This window comes from Ambystoma mexicanum, chromosome 4p, assembly GCF_040938575.1.
Source record: "Ambystoma mexicanum isolate Mex_15411 chromosome 4p, UKY_AmexF1_1, whole genome shotgun sequence".
NCBI classification, from domain to species: Eukaryota; Metazoa; Chordata; class Amphibia; order Caudata; family Ambystomatidae; genus Ambystoma; species Ambystoma mexicanum.
Genome location: NC_090927.1, coordinates 1,052,556,835 through 1,052,584,381, shown reverse-complemented (window position 1 = coordinate 1,052,584,381; position 27,547 = coordinate 1,052,556,835). Strand labels below are relative to the sequence as shown.

The following is a 27,547-nucleotide window of genomic DNA, read 5'->3' as shown; positions in this document are numbered from 1 at the left end:
GTTTTGCTCCTGATGTGCAGGCACGCCTCCTCAACATGCCCTTTGATGGTGAACCTCTTTTTGGCAGCAAGGCTGACTAGTCTTGAGAGGTTGCAGACCTCCGAAGCTGCAGCGAAGTCGTTGGACGCTGCAGTCCGCCAACCTCCGCCTTTTCGTCCTAGGTGACAGCAATGGAGGGGAGGTTCCTTTTGATATGACTCGTCCTTTAGCTGCAAGTCAAAGGGGCCACCGTAGGAGTGCCAGAGGTGGAAAGCAAGTTACTCGAGGTGCCAAGGCCGCGCGTTTAGTTGCCTCTTTGCCCTCAGGCACTGCAGCAGCCGCTTCAGCTCTCTTTGAAGAGTCCGGATCCGCTCCTTGCGCAGGAAATCCAATCCCTGCTGGAGAAAGACGCCATAGAACTGGTGCCTGTAGCGGGGAGGAACAAGGGATGGTATTCCCTTTATTTTTTGATTTCGAAGAAAGACTGGGGATTGAGACCCATCATGGACTTGTGCGGTTTGAACAAGCTCCTCGGGAAGGACAAGTTCAAGATGGTTACTCTTTCTCAAGTCCTCCAGGCCCTTCAACTTCAGGACCGGTTGGTGTCTCTTGACCTCAAGGACGCTTATTTTCATGTGCCGATCCATCCAAAGCACAAGAAGTACCTGAGGTTTTCGATTGGCGCACTTTCAGTTTCGGGTCCTGCCGTTCGGATTGACCTCTGACCCAAGGGTTTTCACCAAGCTCATGGTGGTTGTGGCAGTGCCTCTCAGGAAAGGGGGGGGAGGGATTCACTTCTACCCCTACCTGGACGATTGGTTGATCACGGCACGCTCTCCCGAGCAAGTCCTGGCTCATCTGTCCGTCACCTGCCACTCGCTTCACAAGCTGGGCTTCTCCCTCAACTTAAAGAAGTCTCACTTGACGCCAACTCAGTGGCTCCAGTACATCGGAGCAGTGCTCGACACGTCCCTGGGGCAGTGTGTTCCTCCCCAGGTGAGGGCTCACTACATTCAGCAGATGGTGCACAAGTTTCAACATGCCCATTCTCTCCCAGCGTTCGAGTTCTTGAGGTTGCTCGGCCTCATGGCATCCTGCATTCTTCTGATGCCAGAGGCCAGGTTGCAGATGAGATCTTTGCAATGGGCTCTCAAGCTCCAGTGGTCAGTCCTCCGGCAGGATGTCGGACCTCGTTCAGGTGTCGCCCAGGACCTTCTGTGGTGGGCCGTCGAAGGCAATCTGATGAGGGGGGGGGAGGCTCAGTTTTGGCTGGCCTGGCCGGAGGTGACGATTGTGACGGACGCGTACCTCACGGGATGGGGAGCTCATGCCAACAAGCTGACAGTCAGCAGTCGTTGGTCTCCGGAGTCCAGACGCCATATCAATCTGTTGGCGCTGAGGGCCGTCAGGCTTGCCATGAAGGCTTTTCTGCCGACTGTGCGAGGAAAGAATGTCCTGATTCTGACGGACAACACAGTGGCCATGCACTACGTCAACAAAAAGCGGGGGGCGGGGGGCAGGGTCACTTCCTCTGTGCAGGGAGGCGATGCAGCTCTGGTTCTGGGCTGTCCAGCAGGGAATTTAGATCTCGGCAGTTCATCTGGCCGGAGACGAAAACGAGACGGCGGACGCTCTGAGCAGGCAGAGTGCGATCTCTCACGAGTGGGAGTTGGCGCAGGAGATTCTCCTGGAGATCTTCGCCCTTTGGGGGACCCCTCATGTGGATCTCTTCGCCTCCAGTGTCAACCGGAAGTGCGAAAGGTTCTGCTCGTGGGAATTTCCTCCAAGAGGAGCCTTAGGAGACTCGTTCGTGGTGGAGTGGTCATTCCCACTGCTGTACATGTTTCCTCCAGTTCCGTCATCCCGCAAGTGTTGTGCAGGTTACAGAGGTTCGGGACCCGGATGATCCTCATTGCTCCGACATGGGCCCGGAGGATGTGGTACCCGGACCTTCTCGACTTGTCCATCTGTCCTCCACGTCGTCTTCCCTACCGTGACAATCTGCTCTCACGGGAGGGGGAGTCGGGGGTCTCCATCCAGAGGACAGATCCCTCAACCTTCACGCTTGGCTTCTGAAAGGTTGAGGTATAAGGATTGGGACCTCGCTGAAGACGTGATGGAGGTGTTGCTTTTGGCCAGACGGCCGGCAACTAAGTCCCTGTACCGTTGCCGTTGGGAGAAAGTTCTGCGACTGGTGCATGGTTCAGAATGTGGATGCTTTTTTGTGACATTCCTGTAGTTCTGTCTTTTTTGCTTTATTTGGCCCACAGGGGCTTGCAAGTGGGTACCATTAAAGGTTACCTGGCGGCGCTGTCCATATTTAAGCGTTCGTCTGAGGAGTGTTCTTATTTTAAAATTCCTTTAATTTCTCAGTTTCTGAAAGGGATCACTAATGTGTTCCCTCCGTCACCTTTCCAGGTGCCCGGTTGGGATTTGAACCTTGTTCTCAAGTTTTTAATGGGTGCTCCGTTTGAGCCTTTGCATTCTTGTCCTTTGAGACTGTTTACCCTTAAAACTGTATTTTTAGTTGCGGTCACTTCCGCTCGCAGAGTGAGTGAGTTACAGGCACTTTCAGTTAAGCCACCCTTCACTGTGTTTCATAAGGACAGGGTTGTCCTTCGAGTTCGTCCTCCTTTCTTCTGAAGGTGGTGTCGGAATTTCATTTAAGCCAGAAGGTTGTTCTTCCGGCATTTTATCCTCCTCCGCGTCCTGGTAAGGACAAGGAGAGGCTCCATAGATTAGATCCTAGGAGAGCTTTAAGTTTCTACATTTCACGCATGTCCCGGGTCAGAGTGGACGATCAGCTCTTTATTGGTTACGCTGGAAGGCGTTTGGGACAAGCTGTGACTAAGCAGACTTTGTCTAGATGGATTATCTTGGCAATTTCTGAATGTTAACGCCTGGTGGGTAATGATCCTCCTGTAGGCTTACGGGCCCATTAGACTAGGGGTATGGCTGCCTCTATTGCCCTGCAGAGGGGTGTTCCTATTCGTAACATCTGTGATGCAGCCTCTTGGGCTTCGGTCCATACTTTTGTACGACACTACTCCCTTGATTCTATCCATGGGCAGGATCTGGCCTTTGGCAAGGCGGTCCTTTACTCTGCAATTTGATTGGGCATTCTAAATTTCTATCTTCTAAATTCTTTTTCCCACCTCCTTACGTTGGTACTGCTTTGGGAGTCTGTCATAGATATGGAATACATCGGAGGACCCAATCCCCTCGAAGAACAAGTTACTCTTACCTGGTAACGTTCTTTCGATGGGATGGTCTGACGACGTATTCCATATCGCTCCCTCCCTGCCTACCCCGCTACAGAATTCCCTATGCGATTGCAGCTTACGTTTCCACAAGGCTTTCTGTGGTCATATTGGCAGTAGATTGGTGCCACACGTTCTGGGGAAAAAACTACAACTGAGGCTACGGGCGTTGTGCGTACTACTTATAACATCCGGTGATGTCGGCTCGACGGAGGCCCTCGAGGACGGCGTATCGATGTCATCGATGCAGGGCGCAGACGCCGAAAGATTTTCCGAAGCAGCACAGCTCTGGTGATTACGGTCATAGATATGGAATACGTCGTCGGACCATCCCATCGAAGGAACGTTACCAGGTAAGAGTAACTTGTTGTTTTCTTCCAGTAGCCTGCTCCCGATAACGCCGAGGTCTATTAAGATGGGGAGTGGAAGCAAAGAGTGTGTACCCTTTTCTGAACTGAGATTCCTTATCCAAGCGTCCTGCACACATATCCTTGCCAGCCAGATGTACCCATTTTCAAAAAGGATCATGTGGTAAATAAAGTTAACATAATATGGCGCTGCCATTCCAGCGCCAAGTTGGTACTTGAATGCTGTTGTATACATGGTCCTAAACTTTTAACTCTTACAGAAATTTTCTCTAAAGCATTAAAGTAAAGGCAACTTTCTTGATTTCTTGGCCAGGAGGCTAGCTCAGAGGCAATGCGTTTGACTTGGAAGTAAGATGGCGCAGTCCAACACAGGTGTGACTCCCAGTCCTGCGCTCAGACTGGTCTCTGGTATTCTGCGTGCTACTAAAGATTAGTTTGGTGCCTTGTGAAAAGGGATTTCTCATGTATGCATGTAAATGACCAAATCAAAATAAATCGCTGGGATACCTGCCTCTGAACAGGCAAGTTGCGGGCTTAAGGTGCCAAATCTGCTGATGTATAGAACACACGATATATGGAATTATCCCCCTCTACTATTTCCAGATATAACAATTGTAAATGCAGAATTTAGTGAGGGCGCAATGAGTTTGTATTTTTGCAGTAAGTTATTGATGGATGAGTATTGCGGGAAGAGTGTGAGGAATCCAGTCACAAGTCATTACTTTGTGCTTTGCGACAAGCATAACTAATGTGCGTCTGGTTCAAGTGGCACATTCTTTCAGAATTAAATGAAAAATATTTCTGTATGTTTTTATTTCCTTGTGGATTTTCTTGTCATTTCTTTTTTCTTTCCTTGTAGGTAACCAAGGTTTTCCTGACCCAGATCTAATATTGAAGTTTGGATCTATAGACAGCACGTTGGGGTTCTTGCCTTGGCACATCAGGTTGACTGAGATCATGTGAGTGCAATTTGTCATTCTTACGATGTGCCTTTTTGTGTTCTAGTTATAGTAGAATTGGAACTTGTGTCATTTTGTATTTGTTTGAATTTTTAAGAAAGTGAACATTGAGAAAGGGTGCAGAGATTTAGGGCAGAAGAAGCATGGGCAAAAGTTGGCAGGAAAGACTCCTGTGATGAGCGAAAGAGAATCTTGGCCTTGGATGAATTCAGGTGCACAGAATGGGTGAGCACCCAGAACATGATTGGAGATGGAAGTATGAAGTTGAAAATAAATATTTGGAAATCCTCAGAGTAAAAGGGACAGTTGAGACCCAAAACTAGAATAAACAGAATATAAAGAAATAATATAAAGAGGGTAATAAAGGACCAAGTCCTTATTGGAAACTGAAACTTAGCACAAGAGGAATAGCCAGCCTGTGAAACCTAATAGCAGCAATAGAAAGATGGGCAGAAAAGAAAGACTGTAGTGCCAGAAAACTTCTAATATATACGCAGAAGCCAGAGCAGCAAATGGTGAGCCTCTGTCAAAAACTGCGGACGAGATGAAGAGAAAAAGTGAGGATTACTTAGAATTATGGATAAACCTAAACAAATCCTGCAAAACAGCAATTTCGGTGGGGTGAGCCTAAAGAAAATCATATTGAAGTTGGGTATTACTGAATTGGAATCAAGATATAGATTGTTGGGACTAGAAAGTGCATTTGAAGAGTTTAGGAGGAAGATGGCATTTTGAAGAAAGGCGTGGGGCAAGATTTTAAGAATCATGAGGAAATGTATTAAATGGATAAATCTAAAGAAGCACATTTGAGATGCTCACGGGCAGGCTTTATTGGTTTTTCCCAGCTATGTCAAGTTGATGGGAGGGGGGGGCAATCAGAGGGAGTCACCAGGCCCACAGGAGTAGAAAAGGTCCGGCTTCTCCTTCATCCTCTAACCAACTGTCCAAGATGGAAGCCTCAGCCATATGGTAACCCCCTCGTCCCCCCAAAGCTCTCCTGGGTTCCATTCCCCACAGCAAGTCTCTTGTTTTTGAACGTTTCTACAGTGCAAGATATATGGCCACTTGACAAAACATGATTCAGACATCTGGGAATAAGTAGGTTGCTTGGAGAAGATGAGATAAAAAAAAAGCCACAGATGTGGGAGGGGTGGATAGATCAATTGAATGGTGTCTGTGATGGGAATTAAAGGGCAGTCCAATTAATCGTGAGGAGGTGGAGGCTGAAGTCACCAAAGAGCAAGAAGGCAAAGTCGGAGGATGGAAGTCAGAAAATCTATATCCACACAAATGGATGAAGAGGCCCCAAGAGGGATCCAGAAACTGTAGCATACGTCGGAGGACGAGATGAAAAGAAGTTTTGTTGCGTATGGAACGTGCATTGCAGAGTCCAGTTGTCTGACTCGCCAATACTGCAAAGGAACTGATGTGAATTAGCATTGAAACCCTCTGCTTCCAAGCACTCCTCCATGAAAATGCAATGTGTCAGAAAGATCAGTTTGCTGGGACTGTATGGGCAGGACCGGATCAGGAGTCTTACCTAGAGTGTAATGTGTAGAGGCGGGAAGGGCTGGAATAGCGGCTGCACAGTGCAACTTTAGTTAAATCTGATGAGGAAAACAAATGGGTAAGGATTTCATCACCTGATTTTAGGTCCCTTATTTATCTCACAAGTGCGAGAAATAATCAACTGTTACTTGTTTAAACTCTGGTAATAAAGCTCGTCTTTAAGATCAAGCAAAGAAAGAGTGGACCAGAATGTTTTGCCAGCGCGTTCCTTCTGCTCTTGGCTGTTTTATTATTTGGGGGAAGCGCTAGTTGCTGCAGCTAGTGCTCCACCTCAAAATCTTATCTTTTACTCCCTATTTTTAAACTTTGAGATTAAATGCGATTTTAAGAGTAAAAATGACTTTTCTCCTTTGCAAGAGTAAAATGTATGTGACATCCAGCCGATGTGTGCAAAAACTCTATGGAAATCATTACTATGCGGCAGCTTTCTGCATTGTGATAGAGTATACCTTTCATTATTTCTCTAAGGTCTGGCCATTTGATCCCTCCTGTATATAGAGATCTTTTTTTTATTTTATTGTTCATAGTTTACAACAAAAACCTTATACAACATACAAAAATGTACAAAATAGAAAAGTACAGTAAATATAAAAGGACCACAGGAATGAAGACAGAAAAGTATCTTATCTCTAGAAAACTCTTTAAAATATAGAAAATAGGAGTTCAACAAACATCCCAATATCTTCAGCTATAACATCAGATACAGAAAAAATAAACTTAATCTTTTTTTTTTAACCAACTTCACAGATGGCCACAATCCATATGACCAAGTCAAACATCTACAGAAGCCCATTAAGTGCCATTATTCTTTTTGTCAAATTCTATTGTTAGCAACATCAAACACATTTAAGGCCAAGATCAGAGAGATGTTAGTGTCACACATGCATCTACACCAGAAAAGTTTTGCTGAGGCCTCCAGATTTTTATCAAATTTGTCTTGAAGCTCTCCAAACGCATAGCATCAAAATAAGGACACACAGTAAGTGTGCCTCAAGGTCTCAGAAGAATCTTTGACACCACCAAGTCTACATTGGTTCTCGTGATGGTTATGTGCTAGCATTGTAGGGGAGTCCTTCCTATACTTGAGCCTCTCGAGAGTCGGCATCTGGTTAAGCCTAAATCACATGGAGCTCATTTGACCGTTCGGGCATGGAAACCTTTGAAGTTAGTGGTATACATTCCCTAGCATGCCCAAATTTAGAATATTCCCTGTAGGTCGTATAAGTGTCTATACGATCAATGGTCTCCTTGCAGTCAGCCCGAATGAGTCCTCTTCAGTATCCCCGGTCGTTAAATAAGATCTTCCACCATTGCCCCTAGGGTAACCAGGACCAAGTTCATTCTAGAGCAAAATTCCTGCATTGAGGGGACGGAGTCGGCACACATAACCGCACAAAGTTTTAATAAATTAATTTTTTCGGAGGGTCACTTATTTTTCTAACGCTTTGTTTCCAAACATACCTTTTTTTTATGGGATATTAGACAAAGCTTGTGACGTATGACCGCATTGGGCATGGCCAAGGACAAGCCCAGCAATTCCTTCCAGAGTTTCCCTTGTATGATATTATGGTGGGACCCATATCATGAGTAGAAAGGTCAAAACCATATAGAAGAAAGCGATCAAATTTAGCAAGTGTGTAACGCCTTATAGCTAGTAAGGAAAATGTACATACTTTCTGCTTCAAAAATTTTAGTTGAGCTTTAAGTTGAAAGGCTTTATTAGTAAGGCCAGATTTCCAAAATTCAGGGCTAGCCCTGTTAGTAAGTGTTACGGTTGGGCATTCACCTCGTCCTGTGCCGGGGCTCCTGCCTCCTGCATCCTTAGCAGCTCGGCTCCCTAGAGCAGTCGGTTTCCTAAGTACAGCTATAAGGAATGTCAGGAGGGTTGTAGCACTCCCCAAAGGGATACGGCATAATGCTGCTCCAGTCTATACGCGGTGGCAGCTACCATGGAAGTTAGCAACACGAAACTACACTTCCCAGAAACCCTAGCTCCGTGCTGTAGTTTGGCTGTGGAGCCTCGCCTTGGCTTGCCCCGCCTCCTTTACTGATGTATTCCGCGGTTGCAGCCAGGATGCTGCTTCTGTTTAAAGTTACCCCCGGCTCCTAGAAGTTCCTCCTTCAAATGCCAACGCCTTTATTTCATTACGTTATCGACCCGGATTCGTTTACTGGACTTCGCTTTTGTATATCCCTGGCTTGTACCTGTCTGCCCGTCTATCGGAACTTTGCTGATCTTCCTGGACCCCGCATTAACGTTTTGCCTTTGTTCCTGTACGTACGTGTACCGAACCCCTGCTTGCTTCCACGGACTCCCTAAGAGAATGTTCTGTCTTTGTCCTTGCCTGCACGTGTATCAGACCCTTGTTTGTTCCCGGACTGCTTTTCTAGACGTTTTTGCCATGGTTGCTGCCCGCTAGTGTGCCAGATCTTGCCTGCATTCATGAACTACCTTTCCTCCCTGAACTACCATTCCGTATGGTTGCTGCTTTCTTTCCTACAACTGCCATCTTACTGCCACCAGTGGTAAGACTATTCTGCTTTCGTGAACTGAACTTTAGATTGAACTTCGTTTTGCTTGTACACGTAAGGACGCTCTGCAGCTGTGCACCATCCCGAAACCATTGCGACCCTCATGCCGCTCGGGTATTAGTATCCTGCTAACCTACCCCTTTTTCTTATTTTATCCTTGCCCTTGTGTTCTGATTCTCTCCAACCCTTCAATCCTCATCCACTGGTAAGATCCTGTCCACCTCCTGATTCATGTCATAGCTTAATCCAGTTAGATTCTAAGTCTTATTTTCCTAGGTGGTTTCCTGTGTGGTGCCTTACTTTCCATACAACGGGGGGAAATGCTCAGGTATTCCATTGGTTAGTAAGACTCTCAGGGGATAAGGGCTACCTTCAAAACACTTACTACTTGTTCTTTCCTTTGCAGCCTGGTCTGTGGCAGTGCGTTCTCCCTGCTCTTTTGGGTGATGGGTCCATTTTCCTGGTTATTATACAGCAAGGGGTCATATCATTTAGAAGGTCTTATTCCCTCACAGAGAAGAGGCTTGGGTGGGGGCCCCACCCATAGCTCTTCAAGCAACTTCCCGGCTTTACGGTTCTATTCGCCGGTTTCACGCACTCTCCTCACCGGTGAGTAACAGTAAGATTAGATCCGAGATAAGTGACTGTCTTAACCTGGTCAACTTGTTCCTGACCCATAGCCCACTCCAATATCTGCACCTTTTTTCTAGAAAAAAACAAGAACCTGGGATTTAGATGCATTGGGCATAAAATAGTTAGCCGCGGCATAATGTAAAAACAACTGCATTTTAGTCCTGAGGCCTCAGAGTATGATCTAATAACATAAAATCATAATTCATTCTATCCTAGTGCTCCCCAACCTGGCGGGTGTGATGAAAGGACCCTGCCACAGTCCCTCCACATCACAGGCCTACAGGTTGAAGAGTATAGGAGCCAATGTGCAGCCCTGTTTAACCCCAACATAGGTAACAATCTCCTGTGAAAGTGACCCCTCCTTAGTCAAACGAACCCATATTGTAGTATGGGTATGTAGGAGTGCGAGAAGCGGAACAATCTTATGCGGAATATTCATAGCCAACATCTTGGACCAAAGCCTAGATCTAATAACGTAATCAAATGTATTAGAGAGGTCCAAGGAGGCCAGAAAGACATCACTCGATTGGGGTATTCTAGTGTCTCAGATGAGCCAGTATTGTTGCATTCAAGGTAGTACCTAGGTCCTCTCTAAAGCCAACTTGAAATTTGCTCAAAAGAGTTGCCCCTGACCACAGAATTGAGGTCCCTGAGAAGCAAGATGGAAAATACTTTAGTCGTAGCCTGTATGGGCCTATCGTTGTTGGGGTCAAGTTAATCAACCCTTTTTTTTTATTTTTTGTCTGGGCACAACCATGGGCTGGACCCAAGAGGCAGGAACTGTGTGTGTGTGTGTGTGTGTGTGTGTGTGTGTGTAAAAAGATGTAATTAAACATGGGCTTCAGAAGGTCAGCCCGCAGACCGGGGTCTTCCTTGAGAACAAAGGGTGGAATGCCATCTGGCCCCGGAGCACTAGAAGGTTTGAGTTTCCCTATTGCCCATAGAATGTCATCACGGTCCCAAGTGCACTGACCAGCCACAGGAGGTCCCAGGTCAGAACCTTCAACTTGCTTGTATAGGGCAATCTACTCCTCCCCCTCGCCCCCCAATTGGTATCAAAGGTCCTATTGACCGTGGACCAAATTTTGCCACCCTTTCCCTTGCATAGATGTTCCATCATATTCTGATGCAAATTAAGATATTGATCCATCTTCAAAGATCTCATGAGATTTTTATGCCTGAACATGATTTTTCTTTTTAAGACCCCTAACTCAATCACTGTAAGGCCCTGCTTTTTGAGAGTGGCAGTGTCCCTACATTTGGAGAGCTTAGAATGATAAATTCTGATGTCACTCACGGGTCCGCTTAGCTTAGTAATTATCTCCCAGTTTGCTAACCTTAAAAGCAGAGGCAAATATAGTGTTATAGTAAGAATTCTCAGGACCTTGAGTACTAGCCCCCACCCCATTGGAGGAAACCATATCCGTCAGAGTCCATAAGAAGATGTTTAAACCTCAGGATAGTGTTTCTATTGCAGTTAACTGTTCTAGCTTGTTTACTGATAATCCGGCCTAAGGTGGATAGTGGGAGTAGATATGGTCAAGGTGAAAGATGAATATGATCTGCTAGATTAGCCTGCATAGGTCTCAAATAACTACTGTCATTCTTCAGTCCATAAGAAATATAGAAAAATCTATCCTAGAGCTATGTGCCCCCTATGCCATGTATGTTTAGAATTACAAAAGTTGGGAGGGGTGGGGGGGTGATCCAACATAGCCAAATCCCATCCCCCCAAAAGAGATCCCATCTGATTCTGTGTTTGACATTGGGTTGGAGAACATTGGGGATAGCACCATTTTGTTCCATCGGCACACCATGAATTAAAATCTCCACCCAACACAACACGTTTCCCGTGGCCCTTCTCACACCATTCACAAAATCTCGCTCAAACCTTCTTCAATACGGACTCTAGGAGGTTTCCAATACAGGTTAAGAAGCGAAATAGGCTCCAAAGAATTCAGTAGCCAGCGCAATACCTAAAGAACCATTCCTTACTACAGACTGTCACAATTAAGCCCCAAGTTACGATCTACCGCTATAGACCAAACTCCACTAGGTCCCCCCCCCACACCCTTCCCCTTACTGCAGGGCACGAGAAGGTATGGAAGCCCTCTATAGCAGATTGGTTAAGAGTCATAGTTTCTTGGAACATATAGATGCACGAAAGGCTGTTTGGAGAAAGATTAGCCATGTATTTAGTGAGATTCGCACCACCACACATTCCACGAGATAATCTCTAGATCAATTGTCATGCACACCCTGTTCCTTGTCTTATAGTCTCCAAGGTTTTAAGAGCTGAATGTAACCAAGACTAGTCTTGTCCATTGTTTAGGAGATTGGAAATAAGCAACAGTGCTGAAGTTGAATCGCGTGGAAGGTTAGCGTTAGAAATTCCAGCTTGCACAACAGGTATAACCATAGGTTCTTTGTATGCGAGAAAAGTATTTGCCTCTGTAGCACTATAAAGTGCCACCAAATTAAAACCCAGTGACTCCAGGTTATTATCTTGGCCTCTCACCATATCCTCTGCCATTTCCGAATGGAAGCTGCTGACCATACAGAGATTATTGAAAACTAGCTCCTTGGAAATGAGAACATCCTCTCTGTGGGTAGGTTTACAAGGGCTTATAATGACAGCTTGTTCCTCTTGGTCAGATATTGGTCAACTAGCCTTCAGATTTGAATTCCTCCCCTTTATTTTGCCCTAGGCATATTTTTGGGTTTTCTTGCAAATTTAGACTTTTTCGTGCATTTTCTCCCCCTGCTGGGGGGGGGGGGGGGGGTAATAGTCTTGAGTGCCTCCGTTATTTCTTCATTGGAAACATTCAAGATTCCCTCCCTAGTTGGTATCTCAACCTCTAGTTCCAAAGTTTTTCTAGCAAATTTTGACTTTTTCTTACATTTAGTCCTTCTAAGGGGGGGAGAATCTTTGATACTTCCCTTATTTATTCATTGCAGAAAGTTGAGGATCTCCCTCTAATGGATGATTCATCATCCTGTTGAGGATTGTCCTCCTCAATTTGTCCCATAGCAACCAACAGAGCCGTAGGACTATCAAGTACATGAGGGGGGGGGAATACCCCATCTTGTATAGATTCTCTTGAGGTTTGACAAGAAAACACTGCCCCCCCCTTATCGTTCCCCTAGTATTGGAAGAGGATGCCCGCTCACCTGAGGTTACAAATTCCATTAAGGTAAATTTAGCATCGATAATCTAATATTTTGATCCGCCATCAACCTACTATCCTCTTTGGGGTTATGATCATTCAGAGGTTTGCCTCCAACTAATCCCTCCAAAAATGTCAGACGACTAATTAAAGGCTGCTTGTTGACCCGCCATGATTTCTTGTTCATTCTCAAGTGGCCATAACTGCGTAGGTCCCTCCTTTTGTCTTTGGGGTATAGCAGACCTTACTTTGATCACGTTCAGCAGAAACGCACAATGGAGGAGTTTATCATCTGGCCCAAACGCCTTTAGCCCCCCTGTGCCAGGGATAAGATCTCTTGTTTGTAATGATAGTTTTAATTCCTTGAGTCGGTTCTGTGAGGCACCTGAGCAAAAGGGCACAAAATTACAATTGCAACTCAGCGGAACCTCTGAGGAAAATCCACCCTCAGACAAACTCCTTTTTCCCTTAGTATAGTTGAGTTTGTTTATCCTCAATGGCATACCCAGATCTATAATTTCTTTAAGCAAATCCCCTGTGGCATCTGCAGCTTGATAAAATGAGTCCTTCAAACCAACTCCCCCCTGTTTCTGGCCCAGGCACATTGTCCAATGTATGTCCTGGGACTGGTTTGAACCAGGGATCTGGTGCTTTGAGGAACATCCTCATTTGGAAAGGCTAAGGGATTCAGGTGCAAACCTGGAGACACCACCAGGTCCTCCAAATACAAAGACATTAGAGGAATCAAAATCAGATATAAGATTCATGGGTCTCTGCAAGTGGACAATTCAAGGGGCAAGTGAACAATGGTGTGGAGGCATACAACCCTTCTTACAGCGGGTAAACCTTCTTGTAAACACTCTGCATCCGTTAACTCATGTGAACCCATAGTGGTAGGGGAAGTTCCTAATATAGCATCATCCATAGTGACTGGGTGCGAATTCTCTGGTGGCGTCTTCCCCCTTATCATTCTCGGATGGTGATACATTTCCCAAGTCTACATTTACGTCCATGGCATCAGACTCAATAGTCACTCTTGAACCCTTTTTAATCATTGGCTTATTCAACCCCTGTAGTTGATTGCTGGGAGGAGGCTGTGACCCCCTCTAATGGAGTTTCATACTCCTTGCTCTTCATAGTGACCAGTTTTAGACTTGGAATCCGACTCCTTTTTACTGGCTTCTTCAATAGAACCAAAGCCACTTCTCAGAGCAGGCATTAGTCGGCAGTTGAATACCAACGTAGATACTAAAGGTATAACCTCACAAGTATCCTCTTAGGTATTATCGCAAAGTTTTTCCCGTCACCGAGGTTCAAAGGCAGAAAGCCCACAGTCACCTCTTGCCGTCTATATAATGACAACCAATTTCCCGGGAATGAGTTAGGATATAAAGGTAGCAGATCCTTCAACAAGGAGATTACAAGAACCAATAAGGAGAGGCTCAAAGGCACAGGGCCCACAGTCGCCTCTCGTAATCAATAGTGAATAGCAGCAATAATCCATTTTGGCAGTCAGCAAAAATGGTCATTATGAACTGCGTAAAGAGTCCCCCAGTAGTTGGATACAAAGCTACGGAAAGACTCAAAGGCTCTAGACCCGCAGTCCTCATCTTTCAACAGTCTCTCACTGGAGAACTGCAGTTAATGGACAGCACCTCTCTGAGTAGATGGAAGTACTCAACTCCTCTCCAGGATTTTCAACAAAGCCAGTAAGCCAGGCGACTCCGAATATAGTCAAGAACAAAAAGGAGTTTCTTTCCGAGCCAGTACAGTAGGTAATGTGCAATGCTGTGCACGGGTAAAATAAAGATAATAAAAAATAATCCGAAAGTCAGTGTTTATAGGCCATAGCTTCACTGAACTCACTGTGCTCATAGAAGTAGCAATACCAAAATACTGTGCACGACAAAAAAAAGTAAAGACCAGCTACTCCAACGACACTGAGTGTGCGGTCAACCTTTGTACGCAGACCGCTATCACCGGACCGGCTCAAAACCACAGTGCCGATCGGGGGTTATGGACTATGAACGAAGGTTAATGGGCAGAAAAAAATCACAAATCTAAACGTTTAGGTCTCCTTTAGGAGAGCGCAACGGAGGATGCACTCACGTGACACAGGTATTCGCTCTATTAGAAGTGTTTCCACAGAATGACTGGAAAACTCCAGGCTGCGAGCAGTGGACATGCACGGACTGCAGACTGCTCACTCAGTGTCGTCACACAAGGTTGAAATCACAAAAACCTAGCCAATTGCATAGTAAAGCAAACGTGAATTGTATTGTGTGTTTTGAGGTTTGATAGCAGAATTGTCTTTTGATGTTGAAGTCTGCATTTCCTGGAGATATTACTACCAAATGGTATGCCAATGTTATGATACAACAGTGGTGAGAGGCAAGGACTCCATGCTGAATTCTATATCTAATCTAATGGTCAAATGGTAATTTATCTAGCGCTTTTGGCAAAGCGCTGTACATAGAACACATCTATCACCAAACCAAAGTCTGTACTCCTTTATTGATCTTTAAAGGATGAAAGGCTGAGTTGGAGCTGCCGGGATTTGAACCTGCAACCTACAGATCACGCATAGATTGCAACAACAAGTTCTCAACTGGCTGAGCTGTCTTATTGGCTAACATCCTTCAGAGGTCGGTTAACAGTGTATTGACTGAGGTATAATAATCACAGTACCTACATGTTGGACGAACCATTCATGAAGCGCTACATAAAGTTTAATACCTATCTGGATTATCACAGGGACAGGTTTTGCTGAGTTTCTATTTCAATTACTAATGGAACTTTAATTTGTTTCTGAACAGCGCTTGCACTTCCTGGAGAGTCTGGATTTGGATGTTTTAGCTGCAGTCTTGAAAATTTGAGAGGCTAGAACACCTGTGATTGGTGTAATGACAATTATTCATACTTGAGCAAAGACTCTGCTGCAACTTGTGTATAGGCGCTATATAAATACAATATATTATGTATAGTAATGTACCCCATTGACTGTAAGGTTGAATGGATGTAAACTAGACCGTGCATAGTCGTCATTTTACACTACTTTTATAATTAGTGTAAATTAAATTAGAAGTGTAGCAATGATCTGCATCCGCGTGATTATGCACACAGCACTGAAACTCTGAAAAATACAATTGTGCAACAATAGTTTGCTTTCACTGGAAAAAAAAGCAACATTTGTTACAAAATATTAATTCACAATTGCAACTTAGTTTTTCCATCTGATAAATTATACAATCCTTAAGTTCTATGAAAATATGCAGTGCTTCTGAAGCTAAATGGAAAGAGACCATTCCTTTTATCACAGTGTGCAGTTTGAGGCTTCAGAGAAATGCTCTGTTTCAGAGGTGGCTCGCAATTATATCAATGTTGCTAAAAATCAAAAGAAGCCTTCCGATTTCTGTCAAGTAACCGGACCTTTACACTGCCCTCTGCTCTAAACCTGTGTGTAAATGTACACAGGAAAATAATAGTTCGTATTTACAAGATTTTCATGTTTAAAAAAAAAAAAAGGCCTAGTACACACCTTATCTGGAGGCCTGGCTGCAGCTGTTAAGTACCATGTTTGTTAATTCTACTTCTATATTTTCAGATAGTGCGGGGATGTTCGATACATTGGACTCCTCTCCTTCATGAGGTTTGTCCAATAAGCATCAATACCACTAGCAAAGGGGCCTTTCCAAGTATTAGGTTGCCTCCCCAACTTGGAATAAATGTTCTACCACAACATGGGAGGCACACTATTAAAGAACTTGAACTAATTTCAACCCCCAAACAGCTAGTGTCCCTTCTGATTGAATCTTTCCCTAGAGTAATGAATGTGGGCAGGGTGTATTGAACTGATGGGGAAAGAATCCTCAACCAACATTTTTGCCCGACAAACTATGCATTAAGTTTAAAGATATGAAATGTTGAAAACTGTTTGTGATCCCTGTACTTTCAAGGGCAGACTGCTCCTTTTAATTATTCTACACCAAGAGCCTCTACAGACCAAAACAAACCTGTATTCAAAAGAAAAAAATAAATAGTTGTAAGTAATGTCCTCCAACATCTTTGGCATTCCCAATAGTTGTGGACCATGGTCTGCAAACTTTCAACTTGTTGTATTTATCCGCCAAGGTCACACTGATCAGGGGCTGCGGACAACACTCATGGCGATGAAGCTATGGCTCCAGCAAGGCTCTGTTCCTTCAAAAGAGCAGCAGGTGCAGGAGGGCTGGTCTTGGGCCACGGGTTGACCATCTGTGGAGTTCCAAGTTGTCTTTTTTCAGGAACTGAAATGGGAGATGCCTTTGACAGAGCTAGCCAGGACACCTTTTGGTTCCGGGACGCTTCTGACAGTGGGAAATTCGAGCGGGGGTCTGGACTGGTGCATTTCACCAGCCCAAGCGGCTGAACGACTAGGGTCTTCTGTGGATCGTTGGAGGGAGGCATGGCTTTGCCACGATTTCACTGGTGATAATGCTGGTCTTCGGCAGGCTGCTCATCTTCGTAGGGTTCTTGGCTCCAAATGACAATTTGAGGAATGGCTGCAGGATCCACCTTTTATCCCAAATGTGAGCTTGTGGCTGTCCAGATCACCAATGTCAAGGATCTGCACTATTCAAACTGGCAAGTCATTGACAATCATCTTGCCCCACATCTGCCCAGCAACAGGCATACCCTGTCTGGAATGTGGTTTGGGGAAAGGCTGTACCAACCAACCAACCGTAACCGGCCAAGAGGCGCACACGCCCCCACATTGCCTGGGAAACCTAAGGCTGTACTATGGGAGTTGCGGGGGGGGGGGCCTTACCTCATGGCATTTCCTGACCACAGAAGGCCTACAAAGGACAAGGCACAGCCATTTTGAGTATATGGTACCAGCATGTCCTGGACACATGTAAAAAGGGGATACAAAGTACCCCAGCATACCTTCACTTTAAGATGATGTGTGAGCTACAAAATAATCTATCAAAGGTGACAGCATCCTTGTTCATGGTACCATAAGGGTGTACCAGTGCCCACAAAAGATGGGCAGAGCAAGGAAGGAAAAGCAAAAAGACGTAACCGTCCTCTAAAAGTCAGGAAAGGGTTCAGGCCACAGCAAAATATTAGGGTGCTTCCATTGTCAATGGAGGGAAAGCTGCAAAAGAAAAACTTACCCAACAGAAGCAAAGCCCTAATGTTTGCAGATAAACCACCAAGAAACAGTACCACCTTATCCCTCTGTTCCATTAATTTGTTTTTCAGATGGTGGAGCTGATCGTGTTTGCCTGCCCCTCTTGAAAAAATGTGCAGTCTTACCCCCTCTGAGCAGGATGAGCTTTGGCGCCTTCTGCATACAGATTCCCCAAAATAGTAATGGCCTCCTTCAGCTTTGTGTGAGGAGCCAGGATTGAGAAGTGGACAGAAGGCTCCTTGTTTTGGCTATAAACATTTATTCAAAATAAAAGGGGGCTGGAAAAGGCCCCACTATACCTACTCTAGGAGGTATTTCCATACCTCAACCAAAACTAAGGGTCTGTGTAATGTCAAGATGACTGAAAGGGTTGTCCCTCTCGTTTGTTTCTCCAATCGCTGACACTGCAAGATTTGTATCCATGTCCATTTGAGCACCATTATCACCAAAGTTTGGTTTTGCAGTGGTAGTCCAACGCCAGTATGGACCTTCTCTCAAAGTAGCAACAGATGCCTCACTTCTGGGATGGTATGAATACAGCCAACTTCTTAACAAGGAGAGGGATAGGGGTGACAGACAACCCTCTCCTCCACATCAACATCTTGGAATTGCAGGCAATTCAGCTGGTCTTTAAGAGCTTATGGTCAAGAACTGTGCGCTCATCAATGAGCGTGCAGATGGATAATACCACGTGCATGTTTTCTTTATGCAAGCAGGGTGGCACAATTGCCAAACAAGTTTCAAACTCTGCGGAAATTAGAAACGACAGCATTCATATCCAGATGTAACAATTGGGTGCATCCAACAACCTGTTAGATGCCCTCAGCAGGGACATTTCCTCTACTCATGAGTGGGAATTCGATCAGACCCAACCGGTTCAGATCTTCTGGGTTTTGGGGTTTGGGGACATTGTTGGACCTCTTTGTGGGGTTAAAACTGTTAGCAGTCGCGAAGTTCAGGCTCTCTTCTGACTGCCCCACTGGAAGATTATAATAATAGTTCCAAAAAGGGCCAGACTGATTTGGTACCAGACCAGTTTATCTCAGAGTAGATAACCATAAACTTATGCGTGCAACCAAAGCTGTTCAGGTCTGATTGGCTTTGGTGTATCACCACAGCCCAGCATCATTACAACTGAGTTGGCGGTGGGGGGGCTGAAATTGACCACTTCATCTTCCAGCTGTGCACAGAGGTGCTGTTAGCCGGAAGGGTCGATTCCACACATTCCACCCGCCAAAATTATGGAAGAGGTGGTCCATGTGGTGTGTGCCTCAGGACTTGCTTAACTTCATTGCCAGACCTATATATGCATACACACACTTCTAGAGTGCAATCTTCACCAACTAGGGCATCATGAAGGGGCATAGGACTCCTGCTGTGAACAAGAACATCTTCAAGACGTGTTTAAAGGAAAGGTGATTCGAGATCTCACAAAGGCACAGCAGGAGTGGAGTTCTAGAACTGCCCAGCGGCAACCAAAAAGCAACGTCTTCCCATGCAAGAATATTTGAAACAAGGAATAATGACACGCATAACTGGAGGGAAAATACTGAATGAATTTGGCTTGAAAAAATTCGGGCCCGTTTTTGTAAAAGGTCTGAACTATACAAAGGGCATTGAGCCAGGCAACCAGTGCTAATCATTTGCAAAGGAGATGCAGAGGCATACCGGGCAGTGCCAGTGGCCAACCTGGCTGCAGAATTCTGAAGGATTTGCCGTCAGTGAAGGAGATAGGCAGGTTGCGTGAGAGTTAAAGTGGTGCTGGGAGCCAGACATCAAGGAGGAAACGACCAGGAGGCGAAACAAAAGGGGAAGGAAGAACCTTCTGCAGCATGTGCATTTTAGAGTGGATAGACTGGAACACTGCACTAATGTGGGCCTGCATAGACAGTGAGGCAGAACGCTTCACGGCCAGGTTTTTTTTTTTTTAACCACTATGTCAGGGTTGACAAAGAGGAGATGACAATAGGACCTCTGTTTTTTTGCTGTTGAGGCAAAGCCAATTGTTTGCCATCCAAAAATGGACGGCAGATAAGCAGGAACTACACCACTCAGCAGGCGTGGGAAGAGAAAGATCGAGCCGCACCAAGATTGGAATGTCATCCACATATGATTAACACAAACCCAAAAGAGTGGATCAGTTTGACAAGAGGCTGAATGTAGACATTAAGGAGAAAGAGCAGAACCTTGATGCACACCACAAGTGAGGAGCTTAAAAGATGAGATGATTAGTCCTGAGCAATCTGAAACAAAGACTGAAACCAGTTCAGGACCGGGCTGCAGGCACCTGCCAAAGACAGCCTCTCCAATAAGGATGCCATGGTCCTCTGCTGTCCACAATGCAGCAGAGAGGTCCCAAAGGATCAGGGCTGTGATACCACCATAATCTGGGCCAAATCATTAGCCACAGATGCCAGGACCGATTCAGTTCCCTGGCCAGGCCGAAAACCAGACTAGAAAAGATCGAGGAATCCAAAGTCTTCAAGAAAAGGAGAGCAGTCACCAAGGCTTCCAAAAGTTTCATGGGAAGAGAAAGAGGGGGAGGTCGGAAATTAGCAGCAATAGAATGATCTACATTGGATTCTTTTTTTTTTTTTTAACAAGGGGGAATAATCGGGGCATGTTTAAGTGCAACAGGAATGTGTGAGTATTTGAGAAGGCCAGATTAACCTCTGCGTAGACCAGAGGTGCAATAGTAGGGATGATGGTTTTCAGAATGCTGAGAGGAATCTTCTTTGCTGGGGATGCCGATTTTTCATGCAGAGTTGCTTAAATAACATCAGAATCCTGAAAAACCAGAAAGGCGGACCAGAGATGGGAGGACCAGGTCAGATGGTTAGCCATCTTCTGCCTAATAGTAATTTTGTCATCAAAGAATGTGGAGAGGGTCGCAGAGCCTTTGTGTGGGAATCGCCTGATTAGGGGAGGCAGGTGAGTGACTGAACCTACTTAAAAAGCTCCTCAGCGTAGTTCACTGCAACTTCGTCGCAAGACACAAAATGGGAATATTGTCATGCATGCTGGACGTGGTTCTAATGCTGGACGTGGTTCTACCTCTTACGCTCATAGAACAGCTAGACCGTTCTATTCTAAATGGCGGTTGTTCGATGCATTGCCGGGAAAACGACGTCTGCACTTTTCACGTCGCTAAATTCACGTGAATTCTGCTTCGTCACGTGAACTACGGCATTACGTATATAAGTAGCGTGGAAACTTCACTCGCTGCTTCTGATCGAATCATTTGGCGTTGTGTAGCTGAACCTCCGATCTGCGTCCTTGCAGTTTTCCTCAGCTGCTTCTTGGGGCTTCTATAGCGTGTTTTCCGCCACACGCTGATTCCTGGAGCTGTTTGTTCGCGTGTAATTCCACACGCGCACGTTGTCTTCAAACGCGGCTGTCCTGGGCTGCGTGTATTCTGTTAGCGTGCAAATCCACAAGCGCACGCTGTCTTCAAGCGCGGCTGGCCTGGACTGCGTGAATCCTGTTCGCGTGTAATTCCACACGCACACGTTGTCTTCAAGCGCTGCTGGCCTGGGCTGCGTGAATCCTGTTCGCGTGCAAATCCACAAGCGCACGCTGTCTTCAAGCGCTGCTGGCCTGGGCTGCGTGAATCCTGTTCGCGTGCAATTCCACAAGCGCACGCTGTCTTCAAGCGCGGCTGGCCTGGATTGCGTGAATCCTGTTCGCGTGTAATTTCATACGCACACGTTGTCTTCAAGCCTGCTTCCAAGACTGCGTGAATCCTATTCGCGTGTAATTCCACACGCGCACACTATTTTCTTCGCGGCTGTTCAGAACCGCGTGTACTTTGTTTATTCCACAAAAGGGCGCTATTTCCAACTCCTGCACCTGTGAAATTAACAGGTGGATTTATTCATTTCTATACTTTTCTCTACGTGGGAAGGAAGCTTTTCAAGGACTGTTAGAAGGTGATAGTGAACAGTACTTTGGACGCTATCCTGTGGTGCATCAACCCGGTATCTAGCGTGAGCCTCGTTCCGTTCGGGATAAGTCTCCCTTACTAATCTTCCCTTCCTTGTCGTTTGTTCTACTTCTGGATTTTCCTCAAGAGACTTCTCCTTGATTCTTCTACCCTAGTCATAAGGTCAGTGTGTGAATTAATGCCAAATACTGTTCTATCATAGAGAGCCGATTTGGGGCAGTTTCTTAGGATACTTTATTTTGTTCTAGGCTGACTTCCTATACTTTACCCACGCCCTTTCCAGTGATCCATCTCTCTGCCTGTTTCATCAGTCAGAGAGTTGTATCATTTGGAAGGTCTAAACTTGACTTCACAACTATCAAATCGTGTGAAGAGGGATCCGGAAGACCCTACCATCTGTATCCTTTTGAGTACCGTATCCTTTTCAGTCAATACTTTGGTGCTTTATGACAAATATTCAGCTTGCACAACGGCATGCTGATACACTACAGTGGCTTTGCATAATGCATGAAGTGCTATGGGGCAATAGGATATGCACCGCTCTGCTTGCCTTTGGGCCGGACGGAGACTACCAAGCTCGGCCGAGAACCAGTGCTCAGATGGACAGCCGCAAGGTCTAGCTGCTGTAAACAGCGCCAGAGGTGACCATGGCTGAGCAAAGAGCCGTAAAGTCGCAAGAGCTGTGCAAAGGGAGTGAATTAGTGGTACTAGAAGAAATATCAGTACCTACAATATTGCTCCAGAACCGTGAAGTCTCAACTCTGTAACTGTTTCAAAAAGAGCCAGGAGGCCGATAGACCAAGAGAGAGGGATATGATATGGCATTTATAACGCGCCTATACACAAGTGTTTCACGGCGCAACAAGGCAAGGGAGGGGAACGGGAACAGAGGGAAGATGGAGACAACGATTTTACTAGGCCAGGGGTGGCATTGAGATTGCTCAAGTGCAGGGGGGAGGGGAAAAGTGTGGGGAAAGAGGGAGGGGAGGTGCAGTACATAGGATAAACAGTAAGAACAATAAATGAGAAGTGTGGCCAGCTGGTGGCAGGTGCATGGGTAAGTGCAGACATCGGGTGTCAAGTGCTGGTTGGGGGGGGCTATAGGGATGCAGAAACGGCCCCAGAAGGCAAGGGCTGCCAGGGGGGCAGTGCAGGTGTGCAACTGGCGGTTAGGGGACCTAGGCCAAAGAACAGAGGCTAGCCAGGTGTCCAGTGCAGTTTCAGTTTCAGACAGGAGTTCAGCAGGGGAGAGGAGGAGAGAAAGCAGAAGCAAAGAAGTTCTTGAGGTGTTGGGGCGTGGCTACATGGCCACGGGCTAGGACGTGATCCCTATGAGCTCCTGCTGACCCGACCAAAAAAATATGCTTTGAGTCGGTGGAGTGCTGACTTATTGGAACTATGAATACATGAATATGAGAGGCATATGGAGGTCGTGGAGCTGGCGCAACCCGTGTACAAAGTGCTGTATTGTGAGCCAAGGAAGATGACGAGCTTCGGTAGGCGAGAGATACAAAATGGCGCCCACGAGAGCACAAAGGGGTGAGCCTTAGGACAGCTGCTTTGGCACATTGCGGAACGGCGTAGCTCGCCAATAAAAGCGGATCTGAAACATTGGAGAGGACCTGGATACAAGTGAACGGCTGTAACAAGGATCGTACATTGCGGCCTATGTGAATCAAAGCATCTCCGTGAAGTGAAGCAGCGGAAAACAGAGATTCAAACAAGATGGTGCCCACTCCTACCCGAAGGTCGGTATCTATAGACAGAAAATAAACATAACGCATGCCGGGGCGAGGAGGCCAGACACACGAACACTGTTGGTGAAAGGTGCTGTATGTGACGGAGGAGCAAGTGGGCATGCATCATGCACAATCCCCACGGACATATCGGTGCTGGTGGACATCGGAGGGGCAGAGACCAACTCTGGTCAACACACCACATAAAGCAGAATTGATTTTGGTTCCAGGGCAAGGCCCAGGTGGTGACGACTTGCAATTACTCAACCAAGAGTGGGATAATGTCGGTGAGAGGAGGTAAAGCGAATGCTAAACAATCAATCATGGATATGTTCTCTAAGACCCCGACCACCCCAGCACAGACCCCCCCCCCCCAAGCGGGTCAGTGGAAGTTGCCCCCCTGAGAGATGACCAGGCGATTCTGGCTGCTATCACGAACTTAACTTTGTGGGGGACAACAATGGCAGACTTGAAAGGGGCGATGGAGACTAAAATAGACGTAGTGGGCTTAGAGGTCAATCTATTGCGGCAAGACATGAGGGCGCTAGCGGAGAGGACGACCAGTCTGGAAAGTGCGGTGAAAACCAACACAGAAACCAGCACCAGCAATGTTAAGAGGTCCATGTACTAAAGGAACAAGTATCGAACTTGGAGAACCGAGCCGAGGAAGCCGAAGGAAGAGCGAGACGTAATAACATATGTGTGGTGGGCCTTCCAGAAGGAGAGGAAGGCCAAGATCCAACGGACTGTGTGGAGAACATGATTATGCAGGAGATTGGAGCCAGCAAGCTTTCTCAAGGATTCGCAATTGAACGAGCACATGGAGCCCTGATGCGGAGGCCGCAACCAGGGACCCCGACCCGAGAGATTATGGCGAAAACCCTTAACTATAGAGACCGTGAGAAGATCCTGGAGTTCTTCAGGAAAGGAGGGTCGATAAAAAGAGCCGCAGCGACCATAACTGCATACCCCGACTATACCATGCAAGTACAAAGGCAACGCTATGGATTTGTAGCCGTGAAGAGGAGACTACGCACGGCTGGCCTTAAATACATGCTTCTGTATCCTGCAAGACTCGATAATATACAAGAGCAAAACCTATTTCTTTGACACCCCAGAAGAAGCGACGAACTGGCTGGATGCCCAAGGATGCCTGGACGTTGAAGAGGATCGAGACGAGAGGCACAAGATAAGTGATGTGTGGCAATGCTATGGGTTGCCGCAAAAGAGATATAATGGGGGCTACCTAGGGGCATGACATCGATTGCTCAAGATGAGTGATGCTGGACATATTCTGGACTGGACGCGTGTGTTGTCGGGTTAAGGGCTAGATGCGGGGGTGCCTGAGATCCAGGAGCTGGGCAACAGTTGGGAGGGTTGGGAATCAGTGGAGGGGTAGATATTGTGTTTGGGCAAGTTGGGGAAGGGGATGGGAAAAGGGAGGGTAGGGCGGGTGTTGTGGAGTTGAGTGTGTTATTTGGAGTTTGGGACCGAGCCTATGAGTCTACAGGTGAGAATAAACGCTTTGAATGGAATCTGCACCGGTAGTTGGATTAGCGACAGATTGATAAATAATGGGGAAACTCGGAATTGCTACGTGGAACGTAAGAGGGCTCAATGGTTACCTGAAGAACAAGGTTATGATGTACCTGCGCAGACAAAAAATAGATATAGCTTTGATCCAGAAACACACTCACGCCCGATAAGAAGTGATAAAAAAAATGGAGGGGAACTGTGGTAGGCGCCACATATTCGGCCTATACCAGAGGTGTGATCACATGGGTGGCGCCGCATGTCCCTTTCCAATTGCTACAATCCACAGTGGCAGAGGACGGAAGGATGGTAATGATAAGAGGGTTGATAGAAAATAGAGAAATAAGTATTATTAATACATAAGCCCCCAACCAAGATACAGCGACGTATTTTAGGTCTCTGTACAGTAAGATGGGTTGGTTGCCGGGGGGGGGGAGGGTAGTCTGGGGAGGAGATTTTAATTGCACGCTGAATCCGAGAATCGATAGATCGGATAATAAAATAGACCTGCCCCGGCGGCCAGAGCGCTGCAGACACTGCTGCAGACACTGCTGACGGACCTGGGGTTTGAAGATGCATGGAGAGCGCAACACATGTCAAAGACAATACTCCCATTGCTCAGCACCACAAAATTTGCACACTAGGCTGGATTACATGTTTGTCACGCATGAACTAATGTCAGAGGTAACACTTACAGAATACAAAGCGAGGGGGCTATCGGACCACTCACTGTTTATGCTGGAATGGCAACATCAGCCCCCGAGAACAAGGATACCGACTTGGCGCCTCTGTGCTGAGGTGCTATGAGATACTATATTAAGAGAAAGCCTGCGAGACGACATAGTAAGCTACTTTGAAATTAATACTGGTAGTGTGGAATCCGCTGGTGTGCTGTGGGAGTCCTTTTAAAGTAGTAAGGGGAATGGCCATAATGCAATCCAAAGGGCTGCAAGGGGGTATAGTGGCTGAATTACAAGAGGCTGAAGAAGAGTTGGAGAAAGCGCTGGAAGGGATGGTACCACTGAGGAAGAGAATGTAGAGACAATGGGGCTGCAGCAAAAATGTGTGGGATGCTGGGAGAGACTGTGTAATCTGAATTATAGGAAGCACGTAGAGAGATTGCATGTGGGAGGGGACAAACCAGGAAGAATGTTGGCATGGCTCTATAAAAATGAAACCCCCAGACCCACAATCAGGACAATTGCGAGAGATGATGGGAGTACGGCGGACACCCAAGAAGCGGTTAATCAAGAATTTGTAGAATACTACCGAACCCTATATGACGATCAAGGGGGGAGTGATCATGGGAGAATAAATGAAACGCTAGAAGACATAGGTCTGCCATAGATTAGTTTGGAAGAACGAGAAGAGCTAGACGCCCCGATCACCCTGGAAGAATTGGAGGAGGTAGTGGTGCAGCTACCCACAAGCAAGACCCCAGGAGCCGATGGATTCCCAAGCGAATTTTATAACAAATATAAAGACCAGGTGCTTCCCCCGCTGTTGGCAATGCTAAATGAGGCGTATGACAAGGGTGGGCTCCCAGAGTCCCTGCGAGAGGCGATAATCATACCACTTCCACAATCCTTGGTCGACTTATTAGGTTTCGGATCATATAGACCATTGTCAATGCTAAATCAGGACAGAAAAATACTCAGTGGTTCTAGCAAATGGAATAAGAAGAATTATCACCAAACTCATACACCCAGATCAGACTGGGTACGTCCCAGGCAGAAATATTACAAATAACCATAGGCGACCCCATCGAGTCATTGAGTATGCGAATGAAGAAGAGGGGGAGATGGCAATCGTATCATTGGACGCAATAAAAGCATTTGATTCAGTAAAATGGCCCTGGATGATGGCTTCCTTGACCAGCTAAGAGCCGGTGGTACCTTAGATGGGCCCAATTGTTATATAGTGTGCCTCTAGCCAGGGTGAAAACAGGAGCGATAATCTCGGAGAGGTGGCAGCTTAGCAGGGGCACTAGACAGGGTTGCCCATGGTCCCCTATGTTACATATTTTAGCCCTAGAGCCACTAGCAATATACCTAAGACAACAGTATAATGTGATATGTATCACCATTAAAGCAGAGCCACATTTCATTTCCCTGTATGCAGACGACCTACTGTTGTACTTGAAATACTCGGAAGAAAACCTCCAATATGCGCTGGAGGTGATGGAACAATTTGCGTTTCTAAAAAGTCATGCGTGTTCCCGCTGGGTAGATACCGTGGGAAGTGGACACATTTAGGTACCTTGGAATAGATATCTACCATACGGTGGAGACGGAGCACCTGCAAAACAGAGGGCGGTCAAGGGTATCGATAGTAGTATGAAGTTTTGGGCAAAGCTTCCTTTTGTGATGATGGGAAGAGGGGCAATGTTAAAAATGGTGGTCTTGCCGAGATTGTGGCATTACTTTAGTAATATGCCGCACCTGATCCCAATACAATTCTTTGCCCGATTACATAGCATATGTAGAGATTTCCTATGGAGTGGGACTAGAAATAGAATAGCCCTCTGGAAGCTACAAAATACGCATGAGAAAGGAGGGATAAAACTGCCATGCTACGAGGCCTATTACTTAGCGAGTCGATTGCAATATGTAGCAAAATGGTTATCGGAAGAATCAACCTCAGAATCTAGGCTGTTTAGTTCAGAATGTGCACTGTTTGTTCTACAAGAAATGAT

At 46.1% G+C, this 27,547-nt stretch overlaps 1 protein-coding gene across 2 annotated transcripts in view; it reads left to right on the top strand.

Moving 5' to 3' along the window:
• Window positions 1-27,547, top strand: part of NUS1 (NUS1 dehydrodolichyl diphosphate synthase subunit) — a 276,491-nt gene that overhangs the window by 194,403 nt on the left and 54,541 nt on the right. For both annotated transcript variants that reach the window (XR_011260485.1, XM_069606624.1), the window contains exon 4: window positions 4,467-4,566. Coding sequence is in view for 1 of the 2 variants with exons in the window: in XM_069606624.1 (XP_069462725.1) it covers window positions 4,467-4,566 (100 nt within the window). In the remaining variant the exon portion in view is untranslated. The remainder of the gene's footprint in view (window positions 1-4,466; window positions 4,567-27,547) is intronic.